At 40.8% G+C, this 16988-nt stretch overlaps 2 protein-coding genes and 1 long non-coding RNA gene across 5 annotated transcripts in view; 2 read left to right on the forward strand and 1 right to left on the reverse strand.

The window, feature by feature from the left end:
• Nucleotides 1–3759, forward strand: part of MXD4 (MAX dimerization protein 4) — a 45033-nt gene extending 41274 nt beyond the window's left edge. For all 3 annotated transcript variants that reach the window (XM_005292384.4, XM_005292385.4, XM_042855540.2), the window contains exon 6: nt 1020–3759. In XM_005292384.4, coding sequence (XP_005292441.1) covers nt 1020–1168 — 149 coding nt within the window. In that variant the 3' untranslated portion in view covers nt 1169–3759. The remainder of the gene's footprint in view (nt 1–1019) is intronic.
• LOC135983791 (uncharacterized) lies at nt 2859–16749 on the reverse strand. Its single transcript, XR_010601601.1, has 2 exons — nt 16499–16749; nt 2859–3742 (listed from the first exon to the last, which is right to left on the reverse strand). It is a non-coding gene; the product is annotated as an uncharacterized LOC135983791 (long non-coding RNA).
• Nucleotides 6554–15467, forward strand: LOC135983790 (uncharacterized). Its single transcript, XM_065597126.1, has 2 exons — nt 6554–10993; nt 11623–15467. The coding sequence occupies exons 1-2, from the start codon at nt 10480–10482 to the stop codon at nt 12267–12269; spliced, it is 1161 nt and encodes a 386-aa protein (XP_065453198.1). The 5' UTR covers nt 6554–10479; the 3' UTR covers nt 12270–15467.
• Nucleotides 16750–16988: the final 239 nt, after the last annotated feature.

Consider the following 16988-nt stretch of genomic DNA (forward strand, 5'->3'; position numbering starts at 1 on the left):
TTCCTTCTCTGGATAATAAGCAGAGCTGGTTGAGATTTTTCAAACAAAAAAACTTTAATTGAAAAACAGCCTTTTCCAAACCAGAAATAATCAGAAAAAATGTTTTCAGTTTTTCCAAGGAAGCTGGAAGACAAAAAATTTAGTTCATTTTTTCATTCATAAGTTTACCTTTCTGAAAATGTTGGCAAAAATGTCTGTTTTTTGACCAGCTGTAATAATACATTCAGAGTTTTGTACTGCCATTGCATTTGTATGGCATGCATTTTTGACAGTTTTTTTTAAATTTAGCATTACATGGTTAGAGTTGTCTTTGTGAAGGATTGGTAAAATGGGCATATCGTCCCTTAAATTATATTGATTAATAGACTGTTTTATTTCTGTGTAAAACATTATTCAGACCTGAAAACGCTTGAAAATTTTGTCCAGGATGATATTCATCACCAAAAGTTTGGGCTGTGTGATTCAAAGTATTAATCATAAAATATGGATCTTTCAACTCTATGGTACCCTTCCTTGTTGGTTGTTAGTTACTCAAACTTGTTCCCAAATGATGGATTTTCAGTGGCTTGTGTGAAATGAGTTGTTGGTATCAGTCCAATTCTTAGTGGACAGATGGCTGTACCATAGTTGTCACTAACTGTCACCTTTGTTGGTAGTGTCAGCAGAGACTGCTAGTATTAAATTGTCTTGGGAGCTAAACTATTATTTTTTTAGCCCTAGAGATGATCTTTACACATTGTGAGATGGTCTCTCCATACCAGGGTTCAGGACAGTATGAGAAAGCCTTTAGTGCTGATGTCATGTTGTATTTGTTATGTGGTTAAATATGTAGCGGATTTAATTCCTAGGGCTGTCAGTCTGGTACTTTTCACTAGCACTGAATTTAAAAATATTATTTGGGAAAATTAAGTGTGGTTTGACTTTCACATTAGGCTTTTAATAACATGTTCAATATCAGCCCACAGTAACTGACTGTATTCTCTACATTTCTGAAAATCTGCCTTTTGTGTTTCATTTAGAAGTAGACATTGAAGGAATGGAATTTACACCAGGTGAAATGGACAGTATTGGAAGTGCCAGTGATGTTGAAGACCACTACAGTTTGCAAAGCAGTTCAAGTGATGGTGGCTATACACATTCCCGCAGACTTAATGCCAGGCTCTCATAGTGCCTGAGTTTCCAATTCAGCTCAGGACCATCTAACTGAAGCACTTATAGAAGAAAATTCCAGAGGTGTCAACTGCCACTCTTCCGGGAAACCCCAACCACAGCACTCTGAAATGGAGGTTTTGTACCCACGATTCCCTGCACTGTAACCACAATATTCGATATTGTAAATCATGGTTTTGCTGCAGAGAACTGTGGTTAGGTACAGTTGTGACTTAAAGCTAGCTTGATGTAGCCATACTGCAAATTTTAAAAAATCATATCATTCCATGCAAGAAGTATTAAAATCAAACTGTTGGAAGCATATGATGGCATAAGGAAGTTTAATAAAAAAATCATTTTGATTTTGCAGAAACCATTTTCAAATATTGAAGAATAAATGCAATCTATGATGTGTTAGTGATTCAAATCTATAAAAATTCAACTACTTTTTTTTCTTGTTTTTTTTCTTCATGAAAAATTATTAATGCTTTATAACAGGCTGTAGAGTATAAATTCTTTTACTAGTTGTGTTTGAGAGAGGCAGACAGAAAAAATCTCCAAATCTCAGATGATCTTTAGAAAAAAGATCGTATTAACAAGTCACTACTGTACTTCAAAATGGGGAGGAAAAAAGCCAGCTCTAATAATGACTTCATGTGGAATGATCTCAACTTTCTTTTGCTTTTTGCAATCAGCATCCAACCAGCAGCAAATCATTCTCACCATGATAACAGAGCTAGCACAAAGTAACACTGGAGTGTTAACCTGTTATTATGGAAGAGACTTTTGAAACATTTCGGTATTTTTGTAAAGAATACAGAGCTCAAATGATCCAGATTTTGATAATTAAACCTTCCTTACAAGGAATGTTTGCTAATGTTTCTTTTTTCCTATTTATAGCTGCCAATACATTTTTATGGAAGGCATGGCTTATAATTACAGTATTCAGCTAGAGGATAATTAATCATTTTTTCTTCTTTTGCACGCTATAATTGCATTTTCTATTCTTAAATAAAGTGCAAAAAAATAAAGTGTATGCTGTAAAACAGCAAAGTTTATTTAGTACTCATCAAGCTGTTCAGAACATATTTACCCAAATTGTAGCAATACTACGAAGATGTATTTTAATACAACTTTGGCTTAGTGAAGTCATTAGAGCTTGGCTTGCTGGGTAAGAAAAATGGACCAGTCTTTGCATTATCTGTATAAAGAAGGTCTTTTAAAAAAAAAAAGAAAAAAAAAAGAAACGAAAAAAAGCTAGAAACACTTCTAGAGAAGTGATTTTAGCAAGTGTAGTCTATATTTCCTGTAAGAGATTTTGTATTATATTTTCCTAAATGTTCTCATTTACTTGTATAGGGAGGGGAATGGTACAGACCCAAACCAGAGTCTCAGGGACTCTTCACCCTTGTCATATTGTGCCTTGGTGACCATTTATGTATGTGTCTCCTTTTTCATTGTTTAAAGGCAACTAAGCTTTGTTTCTTTCAAGACCCTCTGTTTGAATGGTCAGTTGTCCATCTTATTACAAATGAAGCACTGAGAGTTATAAATCCTCTCACATCCAATCCGTGTGTCTTTTTAGTACAATTATAAAATTAGGTTTTGGTGAGAGGGTTATAACCATTAATTACATTATACTTCATAGAGGCCCTCCCTTTGATTCTTCAGCACACAGATCTACATTTTGTTAGCTTTTTGAACCAGGGTCTCTGTGAGACCAATATTAAATGGGTATGGAAACAAATGTATTGTATAATGCTATAGGATGTCTAACTGTGGTACCATTTTAATATTCAAATATAAAAAACTCATGACATACTGACCATAATGATCAAAACAAAGATTCAGTTGTTCTTTCAACATTAGACATATGTGCCCTCCCTTTGGCTTTTACAAGAGAGTAGAAATATGAATACATTTTGTGGCAGCTTACAATCCTTGTTTGCACTCTTGCTTACTGCTTGGAACTTGCCAACAAGGAAAATGTATACTTTTAATTTACATAACCTAATTTATGGCCACCTGTACTTTGGCTTTAGGGAGGGGCCTAAGGTTATAAACTCTGGCAGCTGAATAATAAAAAACAACAATTAACCTTTTCTGTGATGCAGGTTTTGGTATTATGTTATACACCTTTGCATATTACTAAAATCCTCATTGTTGGGGAAAACACACAGCAATATACTCATTGTGTGTAGCTGACAAGCAGCAGAAATTACTAGCTCCTTTGGTGCATATGTAACTAATTTCCAAATCTGGAAAAATTAAGTGTTTACTTTAACACACGACTGTTAACAGGGGAAAAAAAGGCTAGTATATTGTTGCTGTTCATTTATTATATAATGAACACATTCATGAATTGTAAAGTGTTTCCTTTCGTGACAAGCAGCTCTTGCACAGAACCTCCTAATAAAAAGAGATTTGAAACTCACAGAAGGAGAGTAGAGATTTTAAATCCAACATTGTTGTACCTTATGTTGATCAGAAGTTCTCCTTTTAAAGATGAATGTGCTAATTTAATGAGTTCTTCCACGCTGGGTATCCATGGCTTTGTAGATCTTATATTTTCAATAAAAATTACTCCAATAATCTGAATGGAAATAAAAAGGGTTTTATTTGTTTTTACTCTTTTGCATATTATTATGGTAACCATTATCAAGACAAAGAAATATGGTATCATTTTCATGGAGTGTTTGTCTTAATTAAAGTCTGATGTAATATGACACTTTCAGACATGGGACCCATTCCTGCAAATCCTTCCTTATAGTAGTAGCCCCATTGAAGTCAATGGCACAACTGATGTACTATTTACATGAGTAAGGTTGTGCAGGATCAGGCCAGTAGCCCAAACATATCAAAGTGCTAACAGCTCTATCCATCTCCCTCTGATTTCTGTGGTGATGGATGGATTCCTGTGATTCTGTTCCAAAACATTATTCTCCACCCTATTCAGCAGTGTTATTAATTATGACATTACCTTATGTCATGGCAACTAGGGATGAATAGTTTCCTGTTTTGCTTTGTTTTTTAAATAATTTTAAGGTGGATGTTTGTCCTTTTCGTGTGTGTGTGTAATTATTAGTGTTGCGATCAAAACAGTACAGCAAAAAAGGGAGGGGGGATGGGAGAGAGATATTTAATCATTTTCTTGGAGTAACTGCACCTAATCCAATCATCCTGCCATGTTGTGTTATAATGTTTTTAAAATTGAGAATATCACATTTCTAAGTTTCTTTCTTTTGCACTTTCTAAATGGGGAAAGTTGTGAGGTCTGTGGGAGTATGAGGCTGGAGCTTCTCTCCCATGGAACAAGGCCTGGAGGAAATTGCCATAAAGTTCTCCTTGCAGAATTTTCTCAAATTGTTCCATAAGGAGATGAGGAGGTTGACTGCTCTCCTACCCATGGAACGAGGAGGAAATTCTGCCTTCAGAACCTGCAGGTCCCAAGGTATCTACAAGAGGCCATGTCCCAGCCAGGATCTACACTTGTGCTGGTGCCTACTGTTCATCACCTCCTCAGCTCTACTTGGGTCATGTTGTGAGTATTTTCTGTACCACTGCCTGGGTGGGGCTATGAAAATGTCAAAGCAGCTTAAGGTAGCATTAATTTTTTTCAGATTCCCCACAAGATTTAGGGGGACAATGCATGTCCCCTACTCCATCCTACCTTTCCCAGCTGTTTCCACAAATTGATGGATGGCTAACCAACCTACCCCCCCCCCTCCCTTTTTAGAAGACTAAGATCTGTGCAAGAACTGGATACTATATTTCCTTATGCAAAGCTCCTACTGACTTCAATGTGAGTTTTGCCACAGTGATGAATGCAGGAATGGGCCAAAAAAACGAAACAAAACAAATCAATGATAGAGCTAAAGTTCATGTCTGGTATTTACAAAGATACTAAATGTTAATTTCTTATTGTAAAACTTTCTACCTGGTACAACTCATATTTAAGTTAAAGAAAAGACTCTCACTGACTTGAATGGGTATTGGATCAAGCATATCAACTGCAACTTAATTTTTTTGCAAGCAGGTAGTTTGTAACAATCTAGAGAGTACATATGAGAAATGGAGAATTTTTTGTTTGGTAAATATTTACATGGTTTTTATTTTCTTCTTACCACAAGTTCTATCAAACCAATGTTATTTTAGTATTTCAGTTAAAATGATAAAGTAATTAATCACAATGTTTTAAAAAATGGTAAGAGATTGTGTGCATGTGAGTTTGGTCTACAAGTGTGCTCTTGTCTACTACACTAAAGCTTGCTCAACTGTGGAATACAGTCCCCAGTTCTTTTGCAGTTGTATAAAACAGCATATACAGGTAGGACGAGTGATCATTTGACCCTTTTATCAATGTTAAATCAATTATTAATCTATGTAATTACCACTGCTTTTTCTTCCTCAAAGGCCATTTCCATACACAAAATAAAACGTTTCTCAATTACGAACCCAGCCAGCACAAACACTGAACAAAGGATATTAATTTTATACACTTGTTTTGTGAAGACATTACCTTATTAATGTTTAAAAACCAAATTTGAGAATCCTTCTTCATTATATTTATTTACTGCTAGAGGCCAGCGCCTTGTGTTTAAAAAAAAAAAAGTGTCAAAACATTCAATCCATCGATAATGCCTTTCCAAAATTGAATGCAATGACTATCAAGCTACTTTAGATTTATTTTTTTAAAGGAGAGCTGCTTTCACTATAAAATAAAACAGGTAAAATTATCAGCTATGAGAGACATTTCACCAACAATGAATGTGTGTTAATGTGGTTTGTGAATGAAAGGCAATATTCCTAATTGATAGCTCCAAAAGAAATATCTAAGTTATGTGTACTATGGAACTGCTTAAAATGAAGGGAAAGTATACAGTGGGAACTGCTAGAAACCATTTGGTCATTTGGGCCTGTCATTATCCTAAATTCTAGAAATGAATCCCAACAAAGATTCCTGGTGACCCAAGTACACCTATAGAAACCTTGGTAGTGAATCATAGTGAAGGCAGTCTAACTTCAGCCTTCAACTTTGCATAGGTAATGTGGGTATAAAATATGGTGACATTCAATGCATGCGGTTTAAAGGGTCTGTGCAATAACAAGTCTTAATGGCTGATATTTCACTACATGTGAAGTACATGGTAGGCACCGAAAAAGAGCCTCCTGTTGTGGAGATTTTGTTTCTGGTGAAATTCTAGAGGTGTACTGGGTGCGTTCTGTGCCAGAGCCATTGGAATATATATCTGAAAAGGAACGCTTCATAGCTTCTAAGATGTATTATATTGTAAAGATTCATTTGTACACACGTACATGGTGCTTGCTACGCTGTGTAGCACACACTGAAAGTATTGTGTTATATCATTCTTTCATTGTAATATAAATACAATTTTTATACCTGAGATTTGTGGTGGTTTTCAGTTTTAATTTTTTCTTCTTTCATCATTTGTTTTGTGTGTGTGCTTTTCCTTTTCCTTGCAATTCATTTCACACAGGGTTAACAAACATTTTATAAAAAGCTCATTGGGTGTTCCCCTCACTAAAAGACCCTTGCAAGTCTTCATGGTTTGGAACTAACACTCAAAGTTCTCTGCTAAATATACTGGCCCAAATAAAAATGCTACCTAATTCCACTTTAGTCAATAGCATTACACCAGGAATTAATTAGGCCCATTATTTTAAAAGAGTTGATATTTTTTTTTCTTCTTAACACAGATGCCCAGAACTACCCTAGAATATGCATACCAATGCAGTATTTGTATGAAACCAAACCAAACTAAAAAAACCCAAAACATTAATTTCTGCTCTAAATATGAAGAAAATATAACTTCACTTAAAATCATTCCATCTGTATGCAAGGTATAACCAAAATGAGGCGTTAACACGGCATAGAAAGCATTGTTTGACTAAAATGTGTTTTACTAAACTGAGCATAGAGCTCATACCAAAAGTGGTAGATATCCTGATTAAAAACTGAGAATTTGGCCTGCTAATATGAGAATAAAAAATAAATACAGCAATTTAACAACCAAAAGCACATTCATTATATCATTTCATATTGAATCGGTATTCGGCAATATGATCTCACTTGTCTTTGATCCATAGTGAGTGCTTCTTACCTATATTTCTTATACAGGTTTATGAAAGATTTATTTCAATACATCATAATTTAGGTTTTAACTTGTAATGAATCACAAGAAATTTGTCAAATTGCCATTAGCTTTGATTCAGATCAGTTGTGTATCAGACTGAGAGTCTATGTTCTGCTGTAGAATCACTAAAGATTCTTGCACAAAACATAAGGGACTCTTCACAAACTATTCTTTCAGTAGAGCTTTGAAAATGCAGGTGATGCAGAATGGGTACAAATGGCAATTTGGCAAATTACTAGATTATAATAAATAAATCTGTTTAATAGAAAAAGGGATTTAATCATCTTAATTTGTTATTTTGACCTCTGCATATTTTGAGGCAGTACTAAGGTTAGGTGAGTAGTGTAGGACAGCTGTGGTAATAATGAGTAATGAAATATAATGTGACAATACTTTCATAAACAGTGTGTAGTTTGTGGATTGTACAGCCCTAATCTTTTAATGTATTTATAACTTGTTTTCTTTACATTTAGAGTAAGTTTGATCTGCCAATTAATGGTAGGCTGTTTCATTGGTTAAATATTAAAGTGTCCATAACTTTGAAGTATTTATTAATTGGGCAAACATGCAAATGAAACATTTTATACCATTGTACAACTCAATTTAAATTTGAGAAAGAACCGTAGACGGTAGATTAGTCTCATGATGATGTAGCCAACAACTTCTTTTAGAATAACCAGTTTACAGGGGTTTTAGTGCAATGTTTCAACTGATTCGCTCCAAATTCTATGCTACCTATACCTTTTGTAATAACCCTCTCAATTCCACAATCCTTTTCAGTTTCAAAGGATAGTGGTCCTGGGACCCGTCTGCCCCCAGGTGATTATGGATTGATGAGTGAGCTAGGACTGGGGACCGGGGCTGGGTCAGTGGGGTAGGGGCTTCTTCCCTTTTGTCCATGAAGTGCTCAGCTCCAAGACAGAGTAAGCAGCACTGCAGGAGGCTAGAAAGCCATCTCCACACCTTTTTGCAGTGCCACTTCTCTCATCCCCCTCACTGGGAGGGTGGGGAAGAGCTACTCTGCAATTTGATACAAGCAGAGCCAAGAAACAGAAGGGAAGGGGCAAGAGAGCAAGTTACTCTTCCCATTTTGTGCCCTGGCTCCTAGTGTGTGTTACAGAAAACAGTCAACTTCTAATGAACAAAGACCACTTAGAGATAGCTAAAATTATTTTTGATTAGCCCAGCTATAGGCTTTACTCTAAACAGGGTCCCAGAGATTAACCCTCCAAACAAGCCAACTTCATGCATCATGCATAGTAATTACACTAGCTAAACCAGTATCACGGGTAGTAAGAGGTAGACAGGATAAATAAATAGGGACCTGAAGAAAAAATAGAACAATATAAATGATGCCATAACACCTCTCCATTTTTCTATGTACTCATTTTTAGAGCCAAATTTTGCTCTCTTACATATCAGTATAAATTAAGAAATTATCTCCAGATTTACACTAGAGTCTGGCTTTCTCAGTTTTTTTTAGTTTCTCAGTACCATTCTAAATGGTATTGGTAAATATCTGTTACACAAAAAAGTTTGTTTAATTCAACTGCACTAACGTTTCAGGTTGGAAATCAGCAAACCCAATATAAAATATCAGCACACGTATTTTGTATATGAAAATTTGTATCCAACAGCGCTCAAGGAAAATAGTAAGTGCTATGATATTTTAGCATCACCAGAGACTCAGCATTGAATCTCTATTGTTCCTTAGATTTTGCTTTTGGTTTGGTTGCCAAACTGTTTTACATAGTAAATGTATCATTATAGAATTGTTAGAGACCTCTTAGAAGAGCTACATTTATAATGAAAATGAATCCACATAACAATGACGTGTTCTGCACACCACATTACCAGATAATGACTAATACAGCAAGGATCTGCTTCAAGGATTCCTTAACTACTGCTGTTTGCCTGAAGTTACAAGCAGATGTGGCTGTGAGCAAGAGTGATAGCACTTCTGTTTGAAAAGGACTGCTGGGACAAATGCAAAAAAATAAGTTGCTAAATAGTTACAAATAAGTTCAAAATTTTTATTTCAATGCTTTTGTTTCAGCTGCTATTAACCATTGTTTTGCATAGCAAAAATTTGAAAGCAACAAAAAGCCAGCCTTCAATGAGATAATGGTAAGCAATCACAGAAATTGCTCTCATCTAGCACTGAACAAAGTACTTTATTAGAATAAAGAAAAGTATTATTCCTAAACCTACTTTCTCTTTCCAATGCAGAGCATCTACCTTGGACTTTCCCCATCCCCTTGCCTGCCTAGTTTCCCGCTGCAAGTTAAATGAAAACAATACACACGCCTTGCCTTCATATCTGCTACCCATTTTTATATCCTCACCCTTTTTTCAAAGGCAATAATGGTTGACAACTTTTCTTTACAAACGTCAGTGAAGATCATTTATGAGACTTGGAATGGAAATAAGAACACATAGTGGTTTTGCAATTGTATCCTATTAGACTGGGAACTTAATGAAGAAAAATCTCATTCCATGTGCAAGTTAGTGACAGAACAGTAAGGAAGGTGTCATTTGGTTCATAAAAATCTACAGGACCATAATTTCAATGGTGGGAGAATTCGCCCCCTCCCCCCCCCCGCCACCCCGCTCCAAGATCCTCCACCGGATAGAAATTCTGATAATACAATGTCATTGGAAATGGCTCAAGTGGGGTATCAACTTTCTCATACAAACACAATGGTAACAAACATGGAAAACCTAGAACTATTACGTGGATACATATGAGAAAATGTTTAGAAGTCAATTGTTTTAAATTATCCTTTAACACATAGGCCTTGGCTACACTTGAGAGTTACAGCGCAATAAAACCACCCACAGCGCTGTAACTCACTCCCCGTCCACACTGGCAAGGCATGTACAGCGCTGCTTGTACTCCACCTCCCCGAGAGGAAAAAAGAGTATTGCGCTGCTGCTGCTATGCTGCGGCATCAGTGTGGCCGCCCAATGCGCTCTGATTGGCCTCCAGAAGTATTTGGCAGTATCCCACAATGCCTGTTCTAGCCACTCTGCTCATCAGTTTGAACTCTACTGCCCTGGCCTCAGGTGACCAACCGTCAGACCCGCCCTTTATATTCCCCAGGAATGTTAAAAATCCCCTTCCTGTTTGCTCAACCAGGTGTGGAGTGCTATCAGTGAATCTTTCCAGGTGACCATGCCTCCATGTGCCAAACGAGCCCCAGCATGGAGCAATGGCGAGTTGCTGGACTTCATCAATGTTTGGGGGGAGGAAGCTGTCCAGTCCCAGCTGCACTCCAGCCGTAGGAATTACGATACCTTCGGGCAGATATCAAGGGCCATGATGGAAAGGGGCCATGACCGGGACGCACTCCAATGCAGGATTAAAGTGAAGGAGCTGTGGAATGCCTACCACAAAGCCCGCGAGGCAAACCACCGCTCTGGTGCTGCCCCCGCAACCTGCCGTTTTTACAAAGAGCTGGATGCGATAGTTGGGGGTGACCCCACCTCCACTCCGAGCAACACCATGGACACTTCAGAGCGGGGGGAGGAGGAGGAGAAGGAAAGCAGGAGTGAGGGTGCTGGGGCGGAGGGAGACACCCCGGAATCCCTGGAGGCATGCAGCCAGGAGCTCTTCTCAAGCCAGGAGGAAGGTAGCCAGTCGCAACAGCTGGTACTTGGTGGAGGACAAACAGAAGAGCAGGTTCCTGGTAAGTGGCTTTTATTTTCGGAAGGAAATTTTTCGGGAGAGGAGGGTTAGGGCTGCATGCATGCCTAGATGCGGAATAGCGCATTGATGTGGTCTATCACATCGCGGTAATCGGCCTCGGTAATCTCTTCGAAAGTCTCATCCAGAACGTGGGCAACGCAGGTTTATTGGGAGAACCACTGTGGTCCTTGTCCCAGTCAGGCTAACGTGTCTGTGCCACTGTGCCGCGAGGGGACCATTGCTGCACACAGGCAAGCTGCATATGGGCCAGGGCGGAAGCCACATTGCAGTAGAAGACCCTCCCTTGCTTCCCAGATCACCCTGAGCAGCGAGATATCTTCCAGGATAAACTCCTGTGGAAAATGTTGGGGCAGTGTTCAGTGTAGGTGCCCCCTGCAGATCTTGGCTCTCCCCAAGGCACAGAAATCCAGAGGACAGTACAGCCCTGAAACAATCAGTCCCCCTTACTCACCATTTTGGGGCTCCCGTGGGTTATGTGCATTCTCTTTGGGAAGGGAAAATTATGCTATTGTGTAGACTGTGTGTGCCCTCCTTAAGTGTGGGGGAATCATGACTCTGTCTGGTATAAACAATGCTGCCTCTGTTAAGTGTTGCATTTTGCCTTTACAGATGCAACCTTGAGATCTCAGCTGTCCGTGTTATCACCGGCTGACAGACTGCAAAAACTCCAGAAGAGACCACGAAAAAGCAAAGAAGACATGCTGAACGAAGTGATGCATCAATTTCTTACAGAGAATAAAAAAGCACAGGAGTGGAGGGAGAGTGAAAGCAGGATCCACAAGGAAAACGCAGCGCACCGGAAGCAAAGCACGGAGCGGCTGATAAGCATCATGGAGCGCCAAGCGGACTCTATCCAGGCGCTAGTAGCCATGCAGGCGGAGCACTACTGCGCCCGCCCCCCCTGCAGCCCTTGTCTCAAAACTCTTTCCCTTGTGCCCTCATGTCACCTCCAACCCACTTTCCCCAACATCCGGGTTCTTACCACCACCAGCTGCCTCCAACATCTGTATCTTCACCAACCAGCCCTGAGAACTACGACCTTTACCCTCTGCACTCAACCCCCATCACCATGCAGTATACCCATCCTGAAGTGCAGTACTCATTGCACAGCGATTCAGACAGGACATACGCAAATCTGTGATTGTACCGCTCCCCACCCCACCCCCTTGCCCTTTCTGATTCCCAAACAGTTGTGTTTCTTTTCAATAAATGGATTTTTTGGCTTTGAAAACATTCTTTATTATTGCATAAAGTAAAAGATACCTTAAAAGATACCTTAGCCCAGGAAAGAAACAGGCACTGCAAATCAGCTTAGCAAACACAGATTCCTACTAACATTGTATCCACTGCACTTCACTCCCGTGCAGGGCACCAGACATTACTGCTGGTTTTCAGCCTCAAATTGCTCCCTCATGGCATCCCTAATCCTTGCAGCCCCGTGCTGGGCCCCTCTAATAGCCCTGCTCTCTGGCTGTGCAAATTCAGCCTCCAGGTGTTGAACATCGGAGGTCCATGCCTGACTGAATCTTTCACCCTTCCCTTCACAAATATTATGGAGGGTACAGCATGCGGATATAACTGCGGGGATGCTGTTTTCGGCCAAGTCCAGCAGCTTCCCATACAGAGATCGCCAGCAGCCCTTTAAACGGCCAAAAGCACACTCCACAGTCATTCGGCACCAGCTCAGCCTGTAGTTGAACCGTTCCTTGCTGCTGTCAAGGCTCCCTGTGTAGGGTTTCATGAGCCACGGCATTAACGGGTAAGCGGGGTCTCCAAGGATCACAATGAGCATTTTGACTTCCCCTACTGTGATCTTCCACTCTGGGAAAAAAGTCCCGGCCTGCAGCTTCCTGAACAGGCCAGTGTTCCGAAAGATGCGTGCATCATGCACCTTTCCGGGCCAGCCTGCGTTAATGTCAATGAAACACCCACGGTGATCCACAAGCGCCTGGAGAACCATAGAGAAATACCCCTTCCGATTAACGTACTCAGATGCTAGGTGGGGTGGTGCCAGAATAGGAACATGCGTCCCATCTATCGCCCCTCCGCAGTTAGGGAAACCCATTTGTGCAAAGCCATCCACAATGTCCTGCACATTACCCAGAGTCACGGTTCTTCTTAGCAGGATGCGATTAATGGCCTTGCAAACTTGCATCAACACGATTCCAACGGTTGACTTTCCCACTCCAAACTGGTTCGCAACCGATCGGTAGCTGTCTGGAGTTGCCAGCTTCCAATAGCCACCCGCTTCTCCACCGGCAGGGCAGCTCTCAATCTCGTGTCCTTGCACCGCAGGGTGGGGGCAAGCTCCTCCCACAGTCCCATGAAAGTGGCTTTTCTCATCCGAAAGTTCTGCAGCCACTGCTCATCATCCCAGACTTGCATGATGATGTGATCCCACCACTCAGTGCTTGTTTCCCGAGCCCAAAAGCGGCGTTCCACAGTGCTGAGCATGTCCGTGAATGCCACAAGCAATTTCATGTCATACGCGTTACGCGACTCGCTATCGTCATCGGACTCCTCACTGTCACTTTGGATCTTAAGGAATAGCTTGACTGCCAAACGAGATGTGCTGGCGAGACTCGTCAGCATACTCCTCAGCAGTTCAGACTCCATTTCCCGCAGACAGAAATGGAACACAGATCGTGCTGCACAGAAACCGTTGAAAGATGGCGCCAAATGTGGACGGAAACACAGGGATTGCTGGGATGCGAAGCGATGCATCACGGGGTGTTGGGACAGGACCCAGAATGCCCCGCATCTTTCCCACAACCCGTGGCGCCAGAATGGGAAGAGGTGCTCTGTGGGATAGCTATAGGATACCTGCCCATAATGCACCGTTCCCAATGCCGCTGCAAGTGCTGCAAATGTGGCCACGACAGTGCGCTGTCAGTGTGGACAGACTGCAGCGCTTTCCCTACTCAGCTGTACGAAGACAGGTTTAAGTCACAGCGCTGCATAGCTGCAAGTGTAGCCATACCCACAGATGCACCATATTTTATGTAGAGTTGCCGTTGCCATTCTAAGCACTGTTCTATTTTGTTTCGTAGAGTGAAGATCTAGTCTGTGCATCCACGCCCTTTCCGAAAACCAGACTGCTCTTTTCTGAGAACGTTATAAATTGCTTCCGATATACTGTACATTGGATTATGATCTTACACAATACTTTGCTTGGCACAGATAAAAGTGTGATACCATGCCAGTTATTACAATCACTGAGAGTTCCTTTCTTTGGTATCTTCACTATAACCCCATTGGTCCACTCATCTGGCACTTTTCCCCTTTCCCAGATTGATGTAAATAGAGGGGCCAGGATAAATGCTGCTACTTTAGGATTTACCTTGAACAATTCTGCATTCAAGTTATTCTTGCCAGGAACGTTCCCATTTTTTAAGCATATGATGGCTTGAATGATCTCTTCCTTAGTTGGGATGTCTGTGTTGATATCAAGATTTTCTTCTGCCTCCTGGATGTTTGCTTCCTCTTTAGGTGGCTCCCTGTTCAGCAATTCTTTGAAATGCTCTGTCCAGCGCATTTCTTGTTCTTTTTAGTTGTTAGTAGGTGGCCTTGTTTGTTGCTAATGAGAGTGTTTGTTGGTGTCTGCCATTTACCACTGATAAGCGCGTCATTTTGTTAGACGGTTCCTCGTTAACTTCTGTGGGCATATCGAATTCCTTTCCGTAAAAATCAACGTAATCAAAAGCTTCTATTTCAACTTTACATGCAGTGTTGATGACAGGGAGCTCAGTTTTGAAGTCAAAACAAGAGTATGTCAGCAGTGTGTCATGTCTGCAATCCTCTTCAACATTGCCATCGACTGGGTAATGTGGTGTACAACAGAAGACATGTCAAGAGGCATTAAATGGACACTCTTATCATCCCTTGAAGACCTGGCCTTCGCAGATGATGTCGCTCTCTTATCACATACCCAACACCATATACAAGAAAAACAACTTGACTCAATGCATTCAGCCAGCAAATTGGACTGAAAATCAACTGCAATAAAACAGATATCATGACCTTTAGTATTGCCTCACCATCACCAGTATGGATAGAGGATTATGTTCTCACCAATGTAGAAACATTCACATACTTGGGCAGCATCATCAGCCAGGACGGTGGAACAAGCCAGGACATTTGGAACAAAATCAATAAAGTCAGGAACATCTTCAGGAGCTTAAATACAGTCTGGAAATCATCAAAATACAACGCCAAAACCAAACTCAAGATTTATCAGCGCTGTGTACTTTCAACACTACCTTATAGTTCAGAATGCTGGGGAATGAGAGAGTATGACATGTCCAAACTGTCTTCATTCCATACAACCTGCCTCAGAAAAATCCTCCAAATTTTTTGTCCCAGAACAATCTCAAACCAAGATCTATTGACACAATGCAGCCAACAGGATATGAGCACCATCATTGCTAGGAGGCATTGGACATGGATTGGCCACGTGCTTCAGATGAAAATATCACCAGAGTAGAAATAAGATGGACACCTGAAGACAAGCGAAAATGAGGCTGTCTGAAAACAACATGGCAAAGAGCTGTGGAAGCCAAGCTGAAAAACCTGGGGCACGGCTGGGGAACCACTGAAAGACTTGCCAGAAACAGAATAGAGTGGAGGCGCTCCATCACTGCCCTAAACGCCAGAGGCGTAATAAGAACATAATGATGACACAGATGCACTCTTTACATAAAAAAAAAAAAAAAAAAAAAAAGACATTGATCTCTGATAATCTTACGGAAGTTAGCTTTAACGTTTAGGACTGAAAACCTTTAGTTGTGCCTAGAGGTCCTTCACGCCTTTATAGCTATGGAACCAAGTGAGCTAGGATTAAAAGTTCAGGTTGCTGCTCTACTCTCACCTTGGGTGTTCTCAGAACTAAAGGTATTTAGGTGTTTTGTTTTGATGGGAATTAAGCACCTAAAGACCTTTGAGGATCGGAGCTTAAATAGATATGTGTCCACAAGTGACATCATCATAGGACCTAATCACATCAGCCATACCATCAGGGGCTCGTTCACCTGCACATCTACCAATGTGATATATGCCATCATGTGCCAGCAATGCCCCTCTGCCATGTACATTGGCCAAACCGGACAGTCTCTACGCAAAAGAATTAATGGACACAAATCTGACATCAGGAATCAAAATACTCAAAAACCAGTGGGAGAACACTTTAACCTGTCTGGTCATTCAGTGACAGACCTGCGGGTGGCTATATTACAACAGAAAAACTTCAAAAACAGACTCCAAAGAGAGACTGCAGAGCTAGAATTGATATGCAAACTAGACACAATCAACTCCGGTTTGAATAAGGACTGGGAATGGCTGAGCCATTACAAACATTGACTCTATCTCCCCTTGTAAGTACTCTCACACTTCTTATCAAACTGTCTGTACTCGGCTACTTGATTATCACTTCAAAAGTTTTTTTTCTCTTAATTAATTGGCCTCTCAGAGTTGGTAAGACAACTCCCACCTGTTTATGCTCTCTGTATGTGTGTGTATATATATCTCCTCAATATATGTTCCATTCTATATGCATCCGAAGAAGTGGGCTGTAGTCCACGAAAGCTTATGCTCTAATAAATTTGTTAGTCTCTAAGGTGCCACAAGTACTCCTGTTCTTCTTTTTGCGGATACAGACTAACACGGCTGTTACTCTGGTTCCCTACAGTTTGTCACCCCACCCCGGGTTCCTAAGGAGGTGAGCCCTCAGTAAGGGAGCTGCCCCACTTCCGCGAGACGTAACGCACGCTGGGAAATGCAGAACGGAGAAACGTTGCATGCTGGGTAGTTTAGTCTACGCAGGCCACTCAGTACTCCGGCGAGCGTTGCATTCTGGGTATTGTAGTCTTCCCCGCCCCTCGCTCAGTACGCTGGAGAACTCGTGGAGTACGGCGCTGCGCCTGCCCCAGAACTCCGCCCAGTGCTGCCTCCTCAGAGGGGTATCGCGAATCCGAGGCGGG

The sequence above is a fragment of the Chrysemys picta genome, chromosome 5, assembly GCF_011386835.1.
Source record: "Chrysemys picta bellii isolate R12L10 chromosome 5, ASM1138683v2, whole genome shotgun sequence".
In the NCBI taxonomy this organism is placed as follows: domain Eukaryota; kingdom Metazoa; phylum Chordata; order Testudines; family Emydidae; genus Chrysemys; species Chrysemys picta.

Excerpts from the sequence above, each read along its gene's own strand:
- LOC135983790 (XM_065597126.1), top strand. The coding sequence starts at position 10,480 with ATGCCTCCATGTGCCAAACGAGCCCCAGCATGGAGCAATGGCGAGTTG. Across the intron at positions 10,994-11,622 it reads AACAGAAGAGCAGGTTCCTG|ATGCAACCTTGAGATCTCAG; the intron begins GTAAGTGGCTTT and ends TTGCCTTTACAG.